This window comes from Triplophysa rosa, linkage group LG4 (genome assembly GCF_024868665.1).
Source record: "Triplophysa rosa linkage group LG4, Trosa_1v2, whole genome shotgun sequence".
Lineage (NCBI taxonomy): Eukaryota > Metazoa > Chordata > Actinopteri > Cypriniformes > Nemacheilidae > Triplophysa > Triplophysa rosa.
In genome coordinates this window covers 9,415,146-9,429,466 of record NC_079893.1, presented here as the reverse complement: position 1 = coordinate 9,429,466, position 14,321 = coordinate 9,415,146, and the positions used below count along the sequence as shown (strand labels likewise).

Genomic DNA, 14,321 nt, shown 5'->3' with positions numbered 1-14,321 from the left:
ATTAAAATGTTATACAAATCTGACATCAAAGCTCAAAACTTGAGAATGAAAAAAAACGGAATACCTTTTAATGAGGTGTTTTTAATGATGAACTAGTAAAAAGTATTCTCAAAATATTTCTGATATAATTCATTATATTGGTATTGAATGATAATAATCAAATGAAGTCTCTTCAAGTAGCTTTCAAATGACATTTTTGTTATTTCTGTACTCAAATCATTCAACACATTTTGTGTTGATCATCATGTTTTAAGTTACATATGATTGTGCAGCTGTGTGTGATTACTGGGTGTGTATTAGTGTTTTCTGCGTTCCAGTGTGATCCAGATGCCTTGCTCCGGTCTCAGGACCAGTTCACCCTGTGGCCGAAGATCCTCCCTCTTCTGACACGCCACAATGTTAAAGTACCGCAGAATGGAGGCCAGAATAACTTTCTCCTCCATTATAGCAAACCTCTGGCCTGAAAACATACACATAAATCTGTAAATGCTACCTAAAAGAAAACAAAGAGAGATAATGGAATGTAACTTGATGTGTATGATGTGCATATCTGAGTCTGTGCATCTCACCAATGCAGTTGCGAAGCCCAGCAGAGAAAGGAATGAAGGCATAAGGATGTCGACCAATAGAATTCTCTGGCAGGAAGCGCTCGGGTCGGAATTCTTCAGGGTCAGGGAAGAAGCGAGGGTCACGGTGGAGGGAGTAGGTTATGATTAAGGCATTTGCTCCTTTGGGGACTCTGTAGCCTTCTAAAAGTTAGATACAATTAAATTATAATAATAAATAAAAGTAATGCACAATAATTGACCAAGATGTTTAAATAATATAATATAGTAATGTAATGTAATGTAATGTAATGTAATATAGTATAATTGTTATATTGTATTGTCATTGAATAATAACTATGTGAGCAGTCAGACTTAAGTGTTACTCACTGATCACTGTGTCTTCGCAGATGGTTCGAGCAAAAAACGGCACAGACGGAAAGAGACGCAGAGACTCCTTTATCACACACTCCAGGTATCGTAGTTTCTTCAGATCCTCTGTATTAACAGGCCTCTCAGACTCACCTGACACACAAGCAGTTTCACTGAGTAGTTCAAATATGACCCTGAACTTCTTGTGGGGCAAACTTACCAAACACCTCAAAGAGTTCTTGTTGTGCCTTTCTTTGAACCTCAGGATGGGAACCTAACAGGTGTATGGCCCAGTTCATGGCAGCTGCTGTAGTGTCATGACCCTGCAAAATTCAGTCAAAAAATATTGATTTAAAAACAGCATACGAATGTTAATAGCTATAATACCATTTTGTGACTTACCTCAAACATGAACGTGTCCACCTCCTCCTGTATGTCTTTGTGAGTCAGCTTTTTCCCCTTCTCATCTGTCGTTTTCAACAGCATGTCCAAGAAAGCTCTCCTTTTCTTCATGCCCTGATCTGATTCGCTGTCAGACTCAATGTAGCTGAGGTAGTCTGACCTCTCATGAATCACCTGTGTGAACGGGAAGCACACACAGCCAATTGGTGCACATTTAAGATGGCACACAGTGCAAACTTCTAGAATGAGTGTACTGTAGAAACACTGCAGACATCACAGCGATACTCACGCTGTCTGTGAAAGAATGGAGGATCTTAAGACTACGGTTGTGTTCCCTCCCTTCACCGAAGTAGTTATATACAAAGTCAGGCCAGTACCAAGGCATCCTCTGGCGTCTGGTGATGATGTCACTCATTCTGCACCAGTCAGAACAAGAGGACTGAGATTTGGCAGTAATGGTGTATCCTACAGTGGGTATACTGAGTGCTTTATATATTTTTTATAAATGGAGTAAGTAAATGCCCTGCAACATTTGGCAAATGTGCAGTATACAGTTTAGCCCACAGTGCAATAAGTTTGACTTGACTTTTCATTACATAACAAATTAAATACAATAAATGAACCACAACTCATATTTGGTCAAAATGAGGTAACAGCATGCTGCTTTGAATTCTGACTTAAAATAAAGCATATGTTTGCTAGATTTTGGAACAGAGCCTGGATGTTTACATTACTGCCCTGAGTTGAACAGCCTTTAAACTATTCAAACAAACATGGCTTAGAAATGTACATTAACTCATTCACCCAGCTAAACACACACTGTGTTATGTGTCCTTTGCAGAGTTATATAACTTTCTGAAGATTTTATATTCCGTCATTTCATTTCTTTAAACCATTAATATCATAAATATATGGTATATATATTTATATGTTGCATTAAACAAGTTGCTTAAGATAAAGACGTCTGCCTAAAGCATAAAGTATAAAGTAAATACAGAAAGCACTCACCTGTACACACAGCGCACATAATAAGATATGTGTTTAGGTAAAATTATTCTTTTTGTTTTATTCTGTGAACTACTAACAATATATCCCACATTTTAAATAAAAATATTGTTTGAAAAAATGAAAATGAAAACTGCAGAAACAGGTCAAAATAACAGAAAAGTAGTGACATAAATGCCTCATTGTCTCCTAATTAATTGCTATAAAATTAAAATGCTATACAAATCTGACATTAAAGCTCAAAACTTGAGAATGAAAAAAAAATAAAGAAAGTGAGCACTCACCTGTACACACAGCGCACATAATCAGAATCATAGTTGCTCTGTGCATAGATTCTCTTTCCCATCGCGGTCTCTGAAATATAACAATTTAGTTAATTCAGTGAAATTTTGGATACTTGAACCAAGTCTTCGCGCAACACAATTCTGCATGCTCTCACAACAATATCAAGCTTAGATAAAAGTTTAGTTTACTAAAATGAAAACTTTGAAAACGTTTCTATTTATTGAAATAAAATAAAATATTGGCCTAAAAATTAAAATAATATTAAAAATAATTAAATACAATTAAATAAAAATAAAAAAACATCTTGTAGCAACATAACAAATAATAAAATGACAAAATTGCTAAACATTTAAATTAAAGGGGTCATATGACACGGCTAAAACGAATATTATCGTTTGTTTTAGATGTAATGCAATGTGTATACACGATTTAAGGTTAAAAAACGCTGTATTTCCACATACCGTGCATGTTTGTATCTCCTCTTTGCCCCGCCTCTCTGAAACGCGCAGATTTTTTACAAAGCTCATCGCTCTGAAAAGCGAGGTGTGCTATGATTGGCCAGTTAACCAGTACGTAGTGATTGGTCGAAAAACTGTAAGCGTGTGACGGATATGTAACGCTTCCTACCATATTTGGAACATCAGGTTCCAAAGCAATTGTACTGACAGGTACAGTCAAATAATACCACGAACTGACGTAGATTTGTGGGGGTGTGGTTACACGAGGCGTTTTGGGCAGGTCTGGGTTCGCATTCGCTTTTAGATAGAATGCATATTTTGTTCCGACACTTTAATTTTTGCAATTTTACGTGTCTAATACATGCATGGGAAACTTATAACACACCAAAGACACGTAGTCGAGCCATATGACCCCTTTAACATAAAAAATCTAAAAATAAACAAAATTATTCATAATTTATTAACAATAAATTAAACAAAATCTGCCCTCAGAAGACCACAGGCAACCTGAATAAGTTGTGTTTTGTAATATGGCGCACAATCGAGAAAGCATTTGCAGGCTTCCCACACATTTTGACTAATGAAGTAATGTACTTTGACTATTTCATTACTAGATAAGAATGTTAAAATATAATTTATAAGGTTGCACTTAAAAAGAGGGACTTTAAGATTTCAAAACACAAAAGATGTATATTGATAGAAGCGTATGGCCTTTCTAGTATTATACTGTAAATATTATTTTTATTGTATTGTAAATTAGGAAATATTTCATCAATGTAATATTACTGTATACATTTTACAGTTACAATGATGTGAGAACTTGGATACACTGAAAATGACACACCACAGATGATGTCGAGGGCGCAAAGAGTGATGTGGTTAAAGCAGTTGAATGGGCCTTTCCCAGCCTGCTTCTCTAGTTTCTCTACAAGCACTTCAGCTTGTTCATTCATCACCTCCAGGAACTCGGTCAATATAGAGAAATGGAATGTTGGAGTCAACATCTTACGTCTGTGTCTCCACTTATTTCCTGTACTGATACAGAGAAAGACAGAAAGGTATCAGAACCGTGTCAATTTTTGACCAATGGCATTTGGATCATCCATATAACAAGTTGCTTATGATTTTATATATTGTAGTTGTTTCATTGTAGCAGTCTTAGATGTTTCTCTTAAAACTCCTTCAGAGTTTAGTTTACCACGAAATCCCAGACTTTTGTTGCAGACATTGGTATTTTGGCAAATCTGAGCACATCATGTATGATGTTAAGATCTTGTCTAAAACACTGGAGTATGGAATTACAGGTGTCTTCTCTGCGGGAATATTATTATCCTAAATTCTTTTTTTATATATTAAACCAACTTGCTTTATTAAACAAGTTACCTCGTAAGTAGTCCAGTTCCTAGCCAAGGGTGCAGAAATTTGTATGCATAGGCTTTATCCAAGTGAACAGGGTTATTCAGAATTGTCTGTGGGAGAATAAGAGATAGTCTGGCTTTAGGATTTGTCAAGAGCAACACATCGAGCAGACTTGTGAAGCGGTCTTTGTAGTTAATAAAATTTGAACTGTATTACTATCTGAGGAAAAAGACACACCTGCTAAATGGCGAATCAACTAACAGAGCCCCAATAAAGGGACAGACTTCTAAAATGACCTGCGGTTAATGTTCTTATTCGTTTTACGCTCAGCAGTAGAAAGATATTTGAAACTTATTGCATGATGTTTGTGTGAAGAACAGAGTGAAAAAAAAATTTTTACACAGTAAAATCGCCAGTGTTAAAAAGGGCAAATTAACACTCACAGTGTATATATAATCCACACTCTCAAAGTTTTGAGAGTTCTTTAGTTGTACCAGACACTACTAACATTCACCTTATTTATGGTCTGTAATTAAACTGACAGCATAGGGTCAGGCACTGTAGGTTTGTTCACCAAGGCTATCTTCATCAAACGTTTTCCCCTCATATTGTGCAATATAATGGCACTAGGCCAAGGAATAATATATGTGTGTGTTTGTGAGTCAACACTGTATTCCCGAATATTACAATCTACTCATTAAAAATGAGTTAACAGTACTCAAAACTGAAATAGTTCCGTTAACTTAAAACTTTAAAGTGTCCCAGAGCAAGTAACCATTGAATTAAATTTTAAAAAGCTTCAAATTTAACCAGACTACCATTATTGTGATACGTGTTTGCTTTAGTTGGGCTCTTGACTCTTGTGTTTTACCACTAGAACATTTGCTTAGGTTCTCTTTAACCGCTGAAACAGTGAGTTAAAACCCGTATGTTTGGGGTAAAAAGCAAAGAAATCTGGTATCAATTGGTGATTTAATCTTTATGAATCACTGATTAAGAGTGTGTTGTGTTATTACTTTGCAGAGTGCTTTGATATTACAGATTAATGTTATGACTGTCATATCCTCAGGGACAAATTATATATGCTAAAAAAAACATTTAGCTAATAAATCAATTAGACATGAATAATCAGTGCATGAAACTCAACAATGATTGTCACCATTGTTGAGGTTTGTATGATGAGTGTGGATGTCTAAGTGTGTCAGTAAATCATCCTTTATTTTGACACAATCCTTGTGCGTTTATAAACTGAAACATTTTCATCAGTAAGAACAGGATCAAACTCATTACTATTTACAACAGCTTCTGTACTTTATTAAAAATTGACACCTATTTTGAAATCTTCTCCAAACTGACCTTTTTAAAAACCTCTTTTTAATCAACGCGCAAGTGTTTTTTCTGAAACACATACAAGCACTGACAGAGAAATGAACTTAACAGAAGCCAAGAGTCAAGAGCCCAACTAAAGCAAACACTGATCACCATAATGGTAGTTTAATCACTTGCTAATATTTCTTTAGTAAAGTGAACACTATTATAATAAGTTAACTTAAGTAATGATTTTGAGTCAGCAGTACTTAATTAAACATTTTAAGTTCACTTTACTCAAATATCAAATACACATTACTTAATTTTTTTAAGGCAATCGGTTTCCTCAAAATGTTGAAGTACACTCAACTTATCCGGGTTTACAGTGAATGTATGCATACAAGTGCACTTGTCTCTGACAGCACCTCAATAGTTTCAGCATGGTAAAGGATGAGGAACGGCACAGGTCCAATCCATATTTTAAGTAGAGGAGAATTCCGAAATTCATTCGTGTAGCCAACCAACTGACAAAAGAACTCTGAAAGAGAGTTTTCAATCACTTAAAGTCACATTAAAAAATACGTTTATCACATGTGTAAACATTATATCAGGTCAAGTGCTTAACTGTAGCTTTGAAGAGTTGGGTATTGACACATAAAATGGAGTTATAGGTTAAAATTCAATATATGTAAAATCTGGTCTGGTCATGATTTTTTTTACACGTTTTAATCAAGTTTTATCTTTTTGCAAAAAACGACATTTATTTAATTATTGACTTATTTAATAAAGATTCCTCTCACCTCCTGCATTTGATTTAAACTGCAACGCGTTCCCAATAAAAGGATAAATATATCCAATGCCCGGGACCGGTTTTAACTCCTTCCAATTGTGCAGATAGTTTTTCAGTAGCTGGTGGGTGACATAGCTCAAAAGAGAAACGCAAACTGCTGCGGCTAGAAACCCAAAAGTATACACACCGACAAACACGACCATCTTCTTAACAGAGATGCAGTGCGTAGTGGCCAAGGGGCAACTTTCCAGAGCTTTATCTAGTCTCTCGCTATTCCTGGACTTTAGACCATCCTGGCCCCGGTTATGCTCTGTGAGCTCTGACAATCACAAGTCCAATGACATTATTAGATTTGGTGGGCTTTTATGTATTTTTAAATACTAATATATATAATACTAGAAAAATGTTTACATTTCAACAAACACAAGTATCAAAAGTAACAAATCAAAGTGTATTTTTGTTTATACAGTATTTGTTTATCAACTCGTTTTGAAAACCAGTTAGGAAACGTTTCTAACACCATAAACACCCTTGAAATAAGAACCATTACTTTCATGTGTCTCCCATTTAAAAAGGACAAAAAGAAGGCTGATCAAGTTGCCAAGATACTTGGCTCACAACATTTACATTACATTAGATTTATTCATTTGGCAGACGCTTTTCTCCAAAGCGACTTACAAGTAGAGCATATAAACATTTTGTCAACACGCTAAACACCGTTAGTTTACAAGGCCTGCATGCAGGATCAAAGCTGGAGTAAGTAAGGGAGAGAAAGAACAACAAGATTTTTTTTAGACACAAGATAGTTATTGGTTAGTCAAATAAATGCGGAACAGACAACATTAGTTTTTCAGCATGGGAAACCAAATCATTGTGTCAACAAAAATACATGTCACCTGCCTCAGAAGGGTATGCAGCAAACAAAACAAAATGCAATTGAGTGCGGTTAATAAAAATATCCGTAATTTAACCTAATCGATACAATGTTAAGCAAAGTATTATTAGCTCAGCAATAATGTTTTGAAATAAAATTGTAAATAATTGGTCATTTAAATAATGTATAACATAAACTAAACTAATGAAATACAGAAACATATTTTAGGCCTATGTCACAGAATCAATGTATATCAACATGCGACCCTCCAAACACACACACGCATACACCATTGTGTACAGGACAGTTGAAAACTGTACAGTTGTCTTTTATTTAGGGTTTTATATAACAGGACAAACGGTACAGACAAGTGCAACAACAATGATAGTCTTTTTCATCACCAAAAGTTTGTAATTCATTTTGTTATGATCACTAGATGGCAGCAGTTAAAAAAATACTGAAATACTTTTTAATTCATCGCAGGTTAAAGCTTTAATAATTTAAAAAATATTAAGAGAAGTCAATGAACAAAATGTATGCAAGTACATAAAAATCTGTGTTCAAAACTGTTTTCTTACTGTCCCCATATTTACACTGGTAAGTTTATATTTTTTTGAATAATTCGAATTATTTTAATTCGTGACGGGATTGGGGGGTGGGGGTTTGGGGATGTGCGCGTAGTCATCATACAGCCTGCCAACGGGTTCCTTTCTACGCTGTCTACGTCATGCACACGGTTGTTATAAATGCAGAGCGATCGCTTCATTCAGAACATAATTTTGCGAGTTGTCTGTTATGTATCCAGAGAGTGGATACTTTCAAAAAAGCGCGTGGTGTCATTTTTAATTAAGCGGGGAATTGAACAGTGTTTTGTAACGTTTACAGAAAATCCAGAGTCTGAAAGTTGAGACGTCTATATGATATGCTTAACATTGTCTAGTATATAAAGAGACTAAAATAGGCAATTCCACGATTTAATTGCTTAAAACTATACAAATGGCTGATCTAGTCACTGTCTAATATAAACACGTTGAAGTCTCTACTGAATGCATACTTTTAAATGAACAAAAACTGCAACATGAAGCGTTTGCAATTGCAAATACCTTTTATTACACGCGGATTAATGCGGACAAACACTGTATGAATGACGTAGATGCGCCATCTAGTGGCTGTGTATGGAAGTCTCTTGAGGCCACAGTATTCTTTACTTTTTGTGTTCAATTATTGTTTGATGAATTATTGCTGCTTACGATAAAATTAAAAGTAGGCCTAATATTAACTACTCAAGGGGTGCCATTTGTTAATGCCATCTGATTTGTATCATTGGCATAAGATATTTGCACAAAGCATCAATCTATTTTATTAAGTATTGTTTGGGTGACTGTCAGAATTGGGTAATTATAATAGTTTGTTTTTGTGTTGCTAAGTGAAAAATATCTATTTTTGGCAAACTAAACCAAGAACCTGTTTAATCATGTAACATTGAATTAGTAACATTAAAGATTACTTTTGGGGGGGATTGGGGTTGGGCGAGAGTGCGTGCAGTCAGATTATCTGTTTAATTGTAAATGGCAAAGTTTTCTCAAATGTGAAACTGTGAAAATCCAGCTAAAGGCATTTGAAGAGTTTATTTGCAAAAAAACAGATAAGTCAGATGTCATTTTTGTGTTGTTATTATTACTTGATCAAAACAACCCAACTGCAGTTTGATTTATATTTGATATTACTTTGAATGCACAATAAAAAAATGTATCTGTTCTTGCAAATTAACTCTTCTTTTTTTGTGGTTTACTGTTTTCTATCTAAAATCATCCTACATTATGTATAGAACATACTATGAAAACATAACCTTGATATCTTTAATACTGACTGAGTATGCCATGTCAAAGATGGAAATCAAATGTATTAGATTATGAGACTTTAGCCTGGATTTCAAAGACAGGATCACAAATGATAAATGCATTTACATTTTGCCAATGCTTCTTAAATACAAAAAGTGGGTTCATAGCACAAATGATATAGTTTTTGCTTACTACCAGACTGACAATGTTTAGTTGACCACGTTGGTCGAAGCTAATGCTAAACGAAGTTGCTGATGGAAAGCAGGGATGCGTTCCTTGTGTAAAGGCCAGTCGAGGATACAGCGAGGTTTTAACATTCCCCGACGCAGATGCAGAGAACGGTTCAGACTGTAATCGGCTACGTCTTGCAGGAAAATCAAAATCAGCGAGTCACGATTGTCCTCCATTACCTGGTGAATAGCATGATGGGCTTTGAATCTGCAGAAAAAAGAGAATAATTTTCACTTTAATCAGAAATAAAGTAAAAAATCAGTTCTGAGATTATAACTGTGAAATGATACTAAAGTGTTTAAGGTGCATTTTAGAATTTACAGATAAGGAAGTATGAGTTTGTTACATATAAGGATCTGAATTTAAATTATAAAGAACTGAAACTATAGACCATGAATCACATTTAGCCAGTGGTGACCTAGTTGCAATTTGACAGATGCTTTTATCCCCAAAAGTACATTTAGGTTAGCTATACAAGTTATTGTCTTTATATTTGTGTATGTTCCCTAGTAATCAAACCCATGTCGTGGCACTATGTCCTACCAGCTGAGCTCCAAGTATGCTTTGTAAGGTTTTCAATGAATTATAATTATTGAAAAAAATACTTACTGCCTACACCAAGGATCCTTTAGAAGCATTTCTGTGATAACAAAAATGATTTTTCTGGCCCTTCCCATATTTTCCACAATAGTGTCAAGCTGAGGAAAACCAGGTATGGCATCTCTGTCCTCAAGAAAAAATTTGCAATGTTCATCCTCTAGAGGGAGCAAACTTCGTTCCACCCACGGCTTGTCCTCGGCAGTGTGTACGATGTATGCATTATACACGTATCTCATTTCAGTAATGCTTTCATCCTTTAGGCCAAGTACACGGTGTACCATTATGCTCCAGAAGAACTGAATTCTCCAACCTTGGAAGTGTACCAGGAAAGCCGTTACTAACAGCGTCAACACAGCTGTACTACTCAAAATATAAAGCGCCTTAAAAGGTGTCATATCTTTACAAGAGAGTGGGTCAAAGCCCTCGACGGAGCAGTTGAAATATCCGTTCGGAGTGTTGCAGACGTAACCTCGTGGGAATCCCGGAACGCTAGCGTTGGTGGAGTTGAGCCACTCGGAAAACCATAAGATACTCTCACATGTGCAGTCGAAGGGATTGCGGTCCATCTGAAGTTCCGTCAGGTTGGACAGCGGCACGCCAAATGTGACGCGTTTAACAGACGTTATGAGGTTCTTTTGAACATGCAAATACTGTAAAGATGTCAGATCGTCAAATACAGAGGCGCGCAGCTGATTCAAGAGATTGCCACGGAGACTTAGCGTACGTAGCTCGGACAAACTGCGCAAAGCATTAGGTGGAATCTCATCTAAGCCATTGTAGTCCAGATCCAAATAGGACAGTTTTGTAACGTCCTTGAGAAACAACACTGCACCGCCGGGGTTGGCGGTCTTCCACAACCTCGCCAAGTTGTTATGCTGCATTTTCAGCACTTTCAGATGATAAAGCCTCGCCAGTAAGCCAGAGTTGATGTTTGCAATGTTGTTATTACTGAGATCTAAAACTGTGAGGTTGACCAGGGGCCTGAATGGAGAGGCTTCTAAATCTAGGGTCCCTCTGAGGGCACGACCTAGCAATAGAGTCCTCAATGTAGGGACATGAATAAAGGATGTATTGGTTAGAGAAATACTTTGGTGGTTTAAAGAAAAGTCAATGTCTTGAACATTAAAGAGGCCCTCAAACTCATCGCCCTTCAGCTGCTGATTAATAAAATTGTGGCCAAGCAGGAGTGTAGCGAGGTTGCCCAGGCTTGCGAAGGCTCCGGGGCCCAGCCTTGTGATACCCATGCCTGTAAGATTAAGTAACTGGAGATGTGGAGAGTCTTTCAGAGAAGCAAAGGTTTTATTTGTTACCGTCTTCAACCCTGTGCTGCTCCAACTCAAATCCAGCGTCTTCAGGTTAGCAAGTCCAGTAAACATAAACTCGGTTATTTCTCTGAATGCAGTATTTGTCATCCACAGATGCTCCAACTTGACTAAATGATGAAAGGACAAGTCATCAATAATTGGATAGGATGATTGACGTTCCTTATTCAGTGCTCTTTGCAGGTTAAGCTCCGTCAGGTTTCCCAGGCCGCTGAAGATGTCCTTGGTGAGGTGTCTAAGCGAGTTGTGCTCCAAGGATAAAACCTTCAGCTGGGGAAACCACTGAAAAGTGCCGTCGGCAATCTTTGACATGGCGTTGTTGGAGAGGTCGAGCACGGTGATGTTAGTCTTGTCCATTCCTCGAAAGGTGCTGTTTGTGAGGGATGCTAGGAGAGTTTTCTGAAGGGAAAGGTTTTGCAAGGCTGTGCCAGCAAGTTCTTGACAAAGGGTGGGGGTAAACTGGGGGCCGAGCTTGCTACCATCCAGCACCAAGTCAGACATTCCAGCAATGGTCTGGAAACAGGCATTCTCCACCTGGGTTTATAAAACGAATAAATGAGACAAAGTTTGGTTAGTGGGATTTCTGTCATAATTTATTTGCCCTCATGTGGTTGAAAACCTGTGACCCTTTTATCCGTGTAGCACAAAAGAAGATATTTTGAGAAATGTCTCTGTGTTTTTGTGTTCATGAAATGGAAGTCGATGGTGTCCAGAGTTTTTTGGTTACCGATGTGCTTCAAAATATCTTCTTTTGTGTTCTGCAGAAGAAAGTAAGTCATACAGGTTTGAAATGACACAGGGATGTTTAAATGATGACAGAAATCACTCTAACCAACATTTTTGGATGAAGCATCCCTTTAAGTATAGAGTCATCATTTCCATGCCATTCTTGTGCAAAGCTTTCATTTTGACATCATCTTCTTTAAAACATCAACATGTCAGGCATAAAATCAGTCACATCCCGGGTTCGAATTGAGGGGGGCTGGGGCGGTCCCGGACCCCTCATAAGCCTTAAGGGACCCTTCATAAGGTCTAAAATAATTAACTTGGGGGGTCCCCTGGTTTTTTATTAAATCTTGACTAAAAACCCCAAATCATTTTTCGTCCAATAATCAGGCTAAAACAAACCACTACTGTCCGTTATTTGGTCAAATTTAATAAAAATGTAATTTTTATCTGAAAAAGGGGAGGGTTAGGGGACCCCCAAGAGCTTTGACACAATTCGAACACTGGTCACTCCACAATCAAAACATGGGTCAAGCTTTAATTGTGTAACCACAGAAGTCTAGGACATGGTCTTGAAAACTTTCCAAGAAAGATAAGAGTAGTTGTGAGTAAACACACAATGGGGCAAACACACAGGATGTTTTGTCATGTTAGGGTTGTCTTTAACAAACTGATATTCAACTGGTTAGCCTGACACATTTGGCACATTTTGTTCCTCTTACCTTTTTAAGTGGCAAAGACGAAAGTATCAGAACCCGAAATGCAGATGAATTACTGAGGAATGAGAAGTCATGCTTTTGCAGTACAGAAATCTCATTTCCTGAAAGAACGAGGGTCACCAGGTTTGGCAGTTGAGGCTGTGTGCCCAGTCTAGCCGATTTGAGTTTGTTTCGAGACACGTCCAACCACGTCAAATCCTAAATAGGGAGAACGAGTTAAAACATCCTTTGACTTAATAACTGACTATAGAATGTTGTGGTGAATAATACGGGTCTGACTCATGTTTTGTTGGCACATTTGACAAGACAGCAACAGCATACACACACATTTTACTTATTTACCGCAAAATAACTTTTGATGTGTGTTTGAGAATCTGTGTCTACATTTGAGGTACCTTCAAAACTGAAAAGGGCTCCCCCTTTAGCTTCAGTCTGTTGTCAGAGAGGTCAAGTCGGATCAAATGGGAACAACTTTTCAGGTCTTTCTCGCTCAACAAATAAACTTCATTGTGTTGCACGTGAAGACTTTGCAGGCGTGGCAGAGAAGTACAAAGATCTTCTTCTACGGCAGTTAAAGAGTTGTAGCTGGCATCTACATGCACCAGATCAGAGTACAAATGCAGGGAGGACAGATTTTTGAGTTTATTGTGGGACACATCCAATGCACTGATGTTCCGAGGCAGATATGTTGGGACTGCATCCACATTCATATGGCTACAGTCTGCTTTGCCGTTCTCAACTGTACATTTTGACTTGTGTGGTGATGCTTTGGCTGCACAGTGGCCATAGAAATAAGTGCAGAAAAGCATCAATAATATGACTTGCATCAGTTCCATATGTTTTCTTTGTAACTGTAACAGACATAAGAACATAGGCTACTGTTAATATAAAATATTTCCCCCAAAAGACTTTTATTTAAAATTCAAACATTTATTCTTTTGTGTCAATAAACAGTGAGTAACAATGTGACAACTTACCCCATTGTCCTATTTAATGTAACATATGCCTTGCTATATATGTTTTAAACAAACTTTTTTAAAACTGACAAATAAACCTGAAGTGTTTAATACCTCTTTGTAGCAAAAAAGTTAGGTAAATATGCGGAAACATACAAAAAAATAGAGAAATATTTACAAAAGTGTAACTAGCAACTGTTTCGGTCATTATAATATTGACGACGATGTTTTAAAATACTGTATAGCGTTACTTACAACACCCATCGAATAAAGAATCAAATAAATGTTCAGAGTCTTTACAAATACTTTAACGCTTAATAGACGTAAAGCACTTCAGTTAATATGTGTTCATTACCATGAGGACTTACTTGAAATGTGCAGATGATCTAATTTCTCATGTTTACATCTGTCGTTCCTGCACTTAGTATTTGCAACTCCAGTCTTGTATGAAAATGTAAGGTTTTCGCGGGGGGAATTAAACAATAGAAAGGAACAATTCCTCTTTCTTAAAAGTGAAACAAACTTAGA

General features: G+C 36.9%; 2 protein-coding genes across 2 annotated transcripts; both read right to left on the bottom strand.

The window, feature by feature from the left end:
• Positions 1-296: 296 nt before the first annotated feature.
• On the bottom strand, positions 297-6,727 carry LOC130553560 (cytochrome P450 4V2). The gene is made up of 11 exons (XM_057332602.1): positions 6,535-6,727; positions 6,160-6,272; positions 4,451-4,536; positions 3,912-4,102; positions 2,609-2,678; positions 1,609-1,735; positions 1,320-1,493; positions 1,138-1,240; positions 936-1,070; positions 570-749; positions 297-460 (listed from the first exon to the last, which is right to left on the bottom strand). The coding sequence occupies exons 1-11, from the start codon at positions 6,725-6,727 to the stop codon at positions 297-299; spliced, it is 1,536 nt and encodes a 511-aa protein (XP_057188585.1).
• A 963-nt stretch (positions 6,728-7,690) lies between these two features.
• tlr3 (toll-like receptor 3) lies at positions 7,691-14,321 on the bottom strand. The gene is made up of 5 exons (XM_057332745.1): positions 14,162-14,321; positions 13,233-13,688; positions 12,841-13,035; positions 10,080-11,926; positions 7,691-9,677 (listed from the first exon to the last, which is right to left on the bottom strand). Exons 2-5 carry the CDS (start codon positions 13,671-13,673, stop codon positions 9,449-9,451), a joined length of 2,712 nt encoding a protein of 903 aa, XP_057188728.1. The 5' UTR covers positions 13,674-13,688; positions 14,162-14,321; the 3' UTR covers positions 7,691-9,448.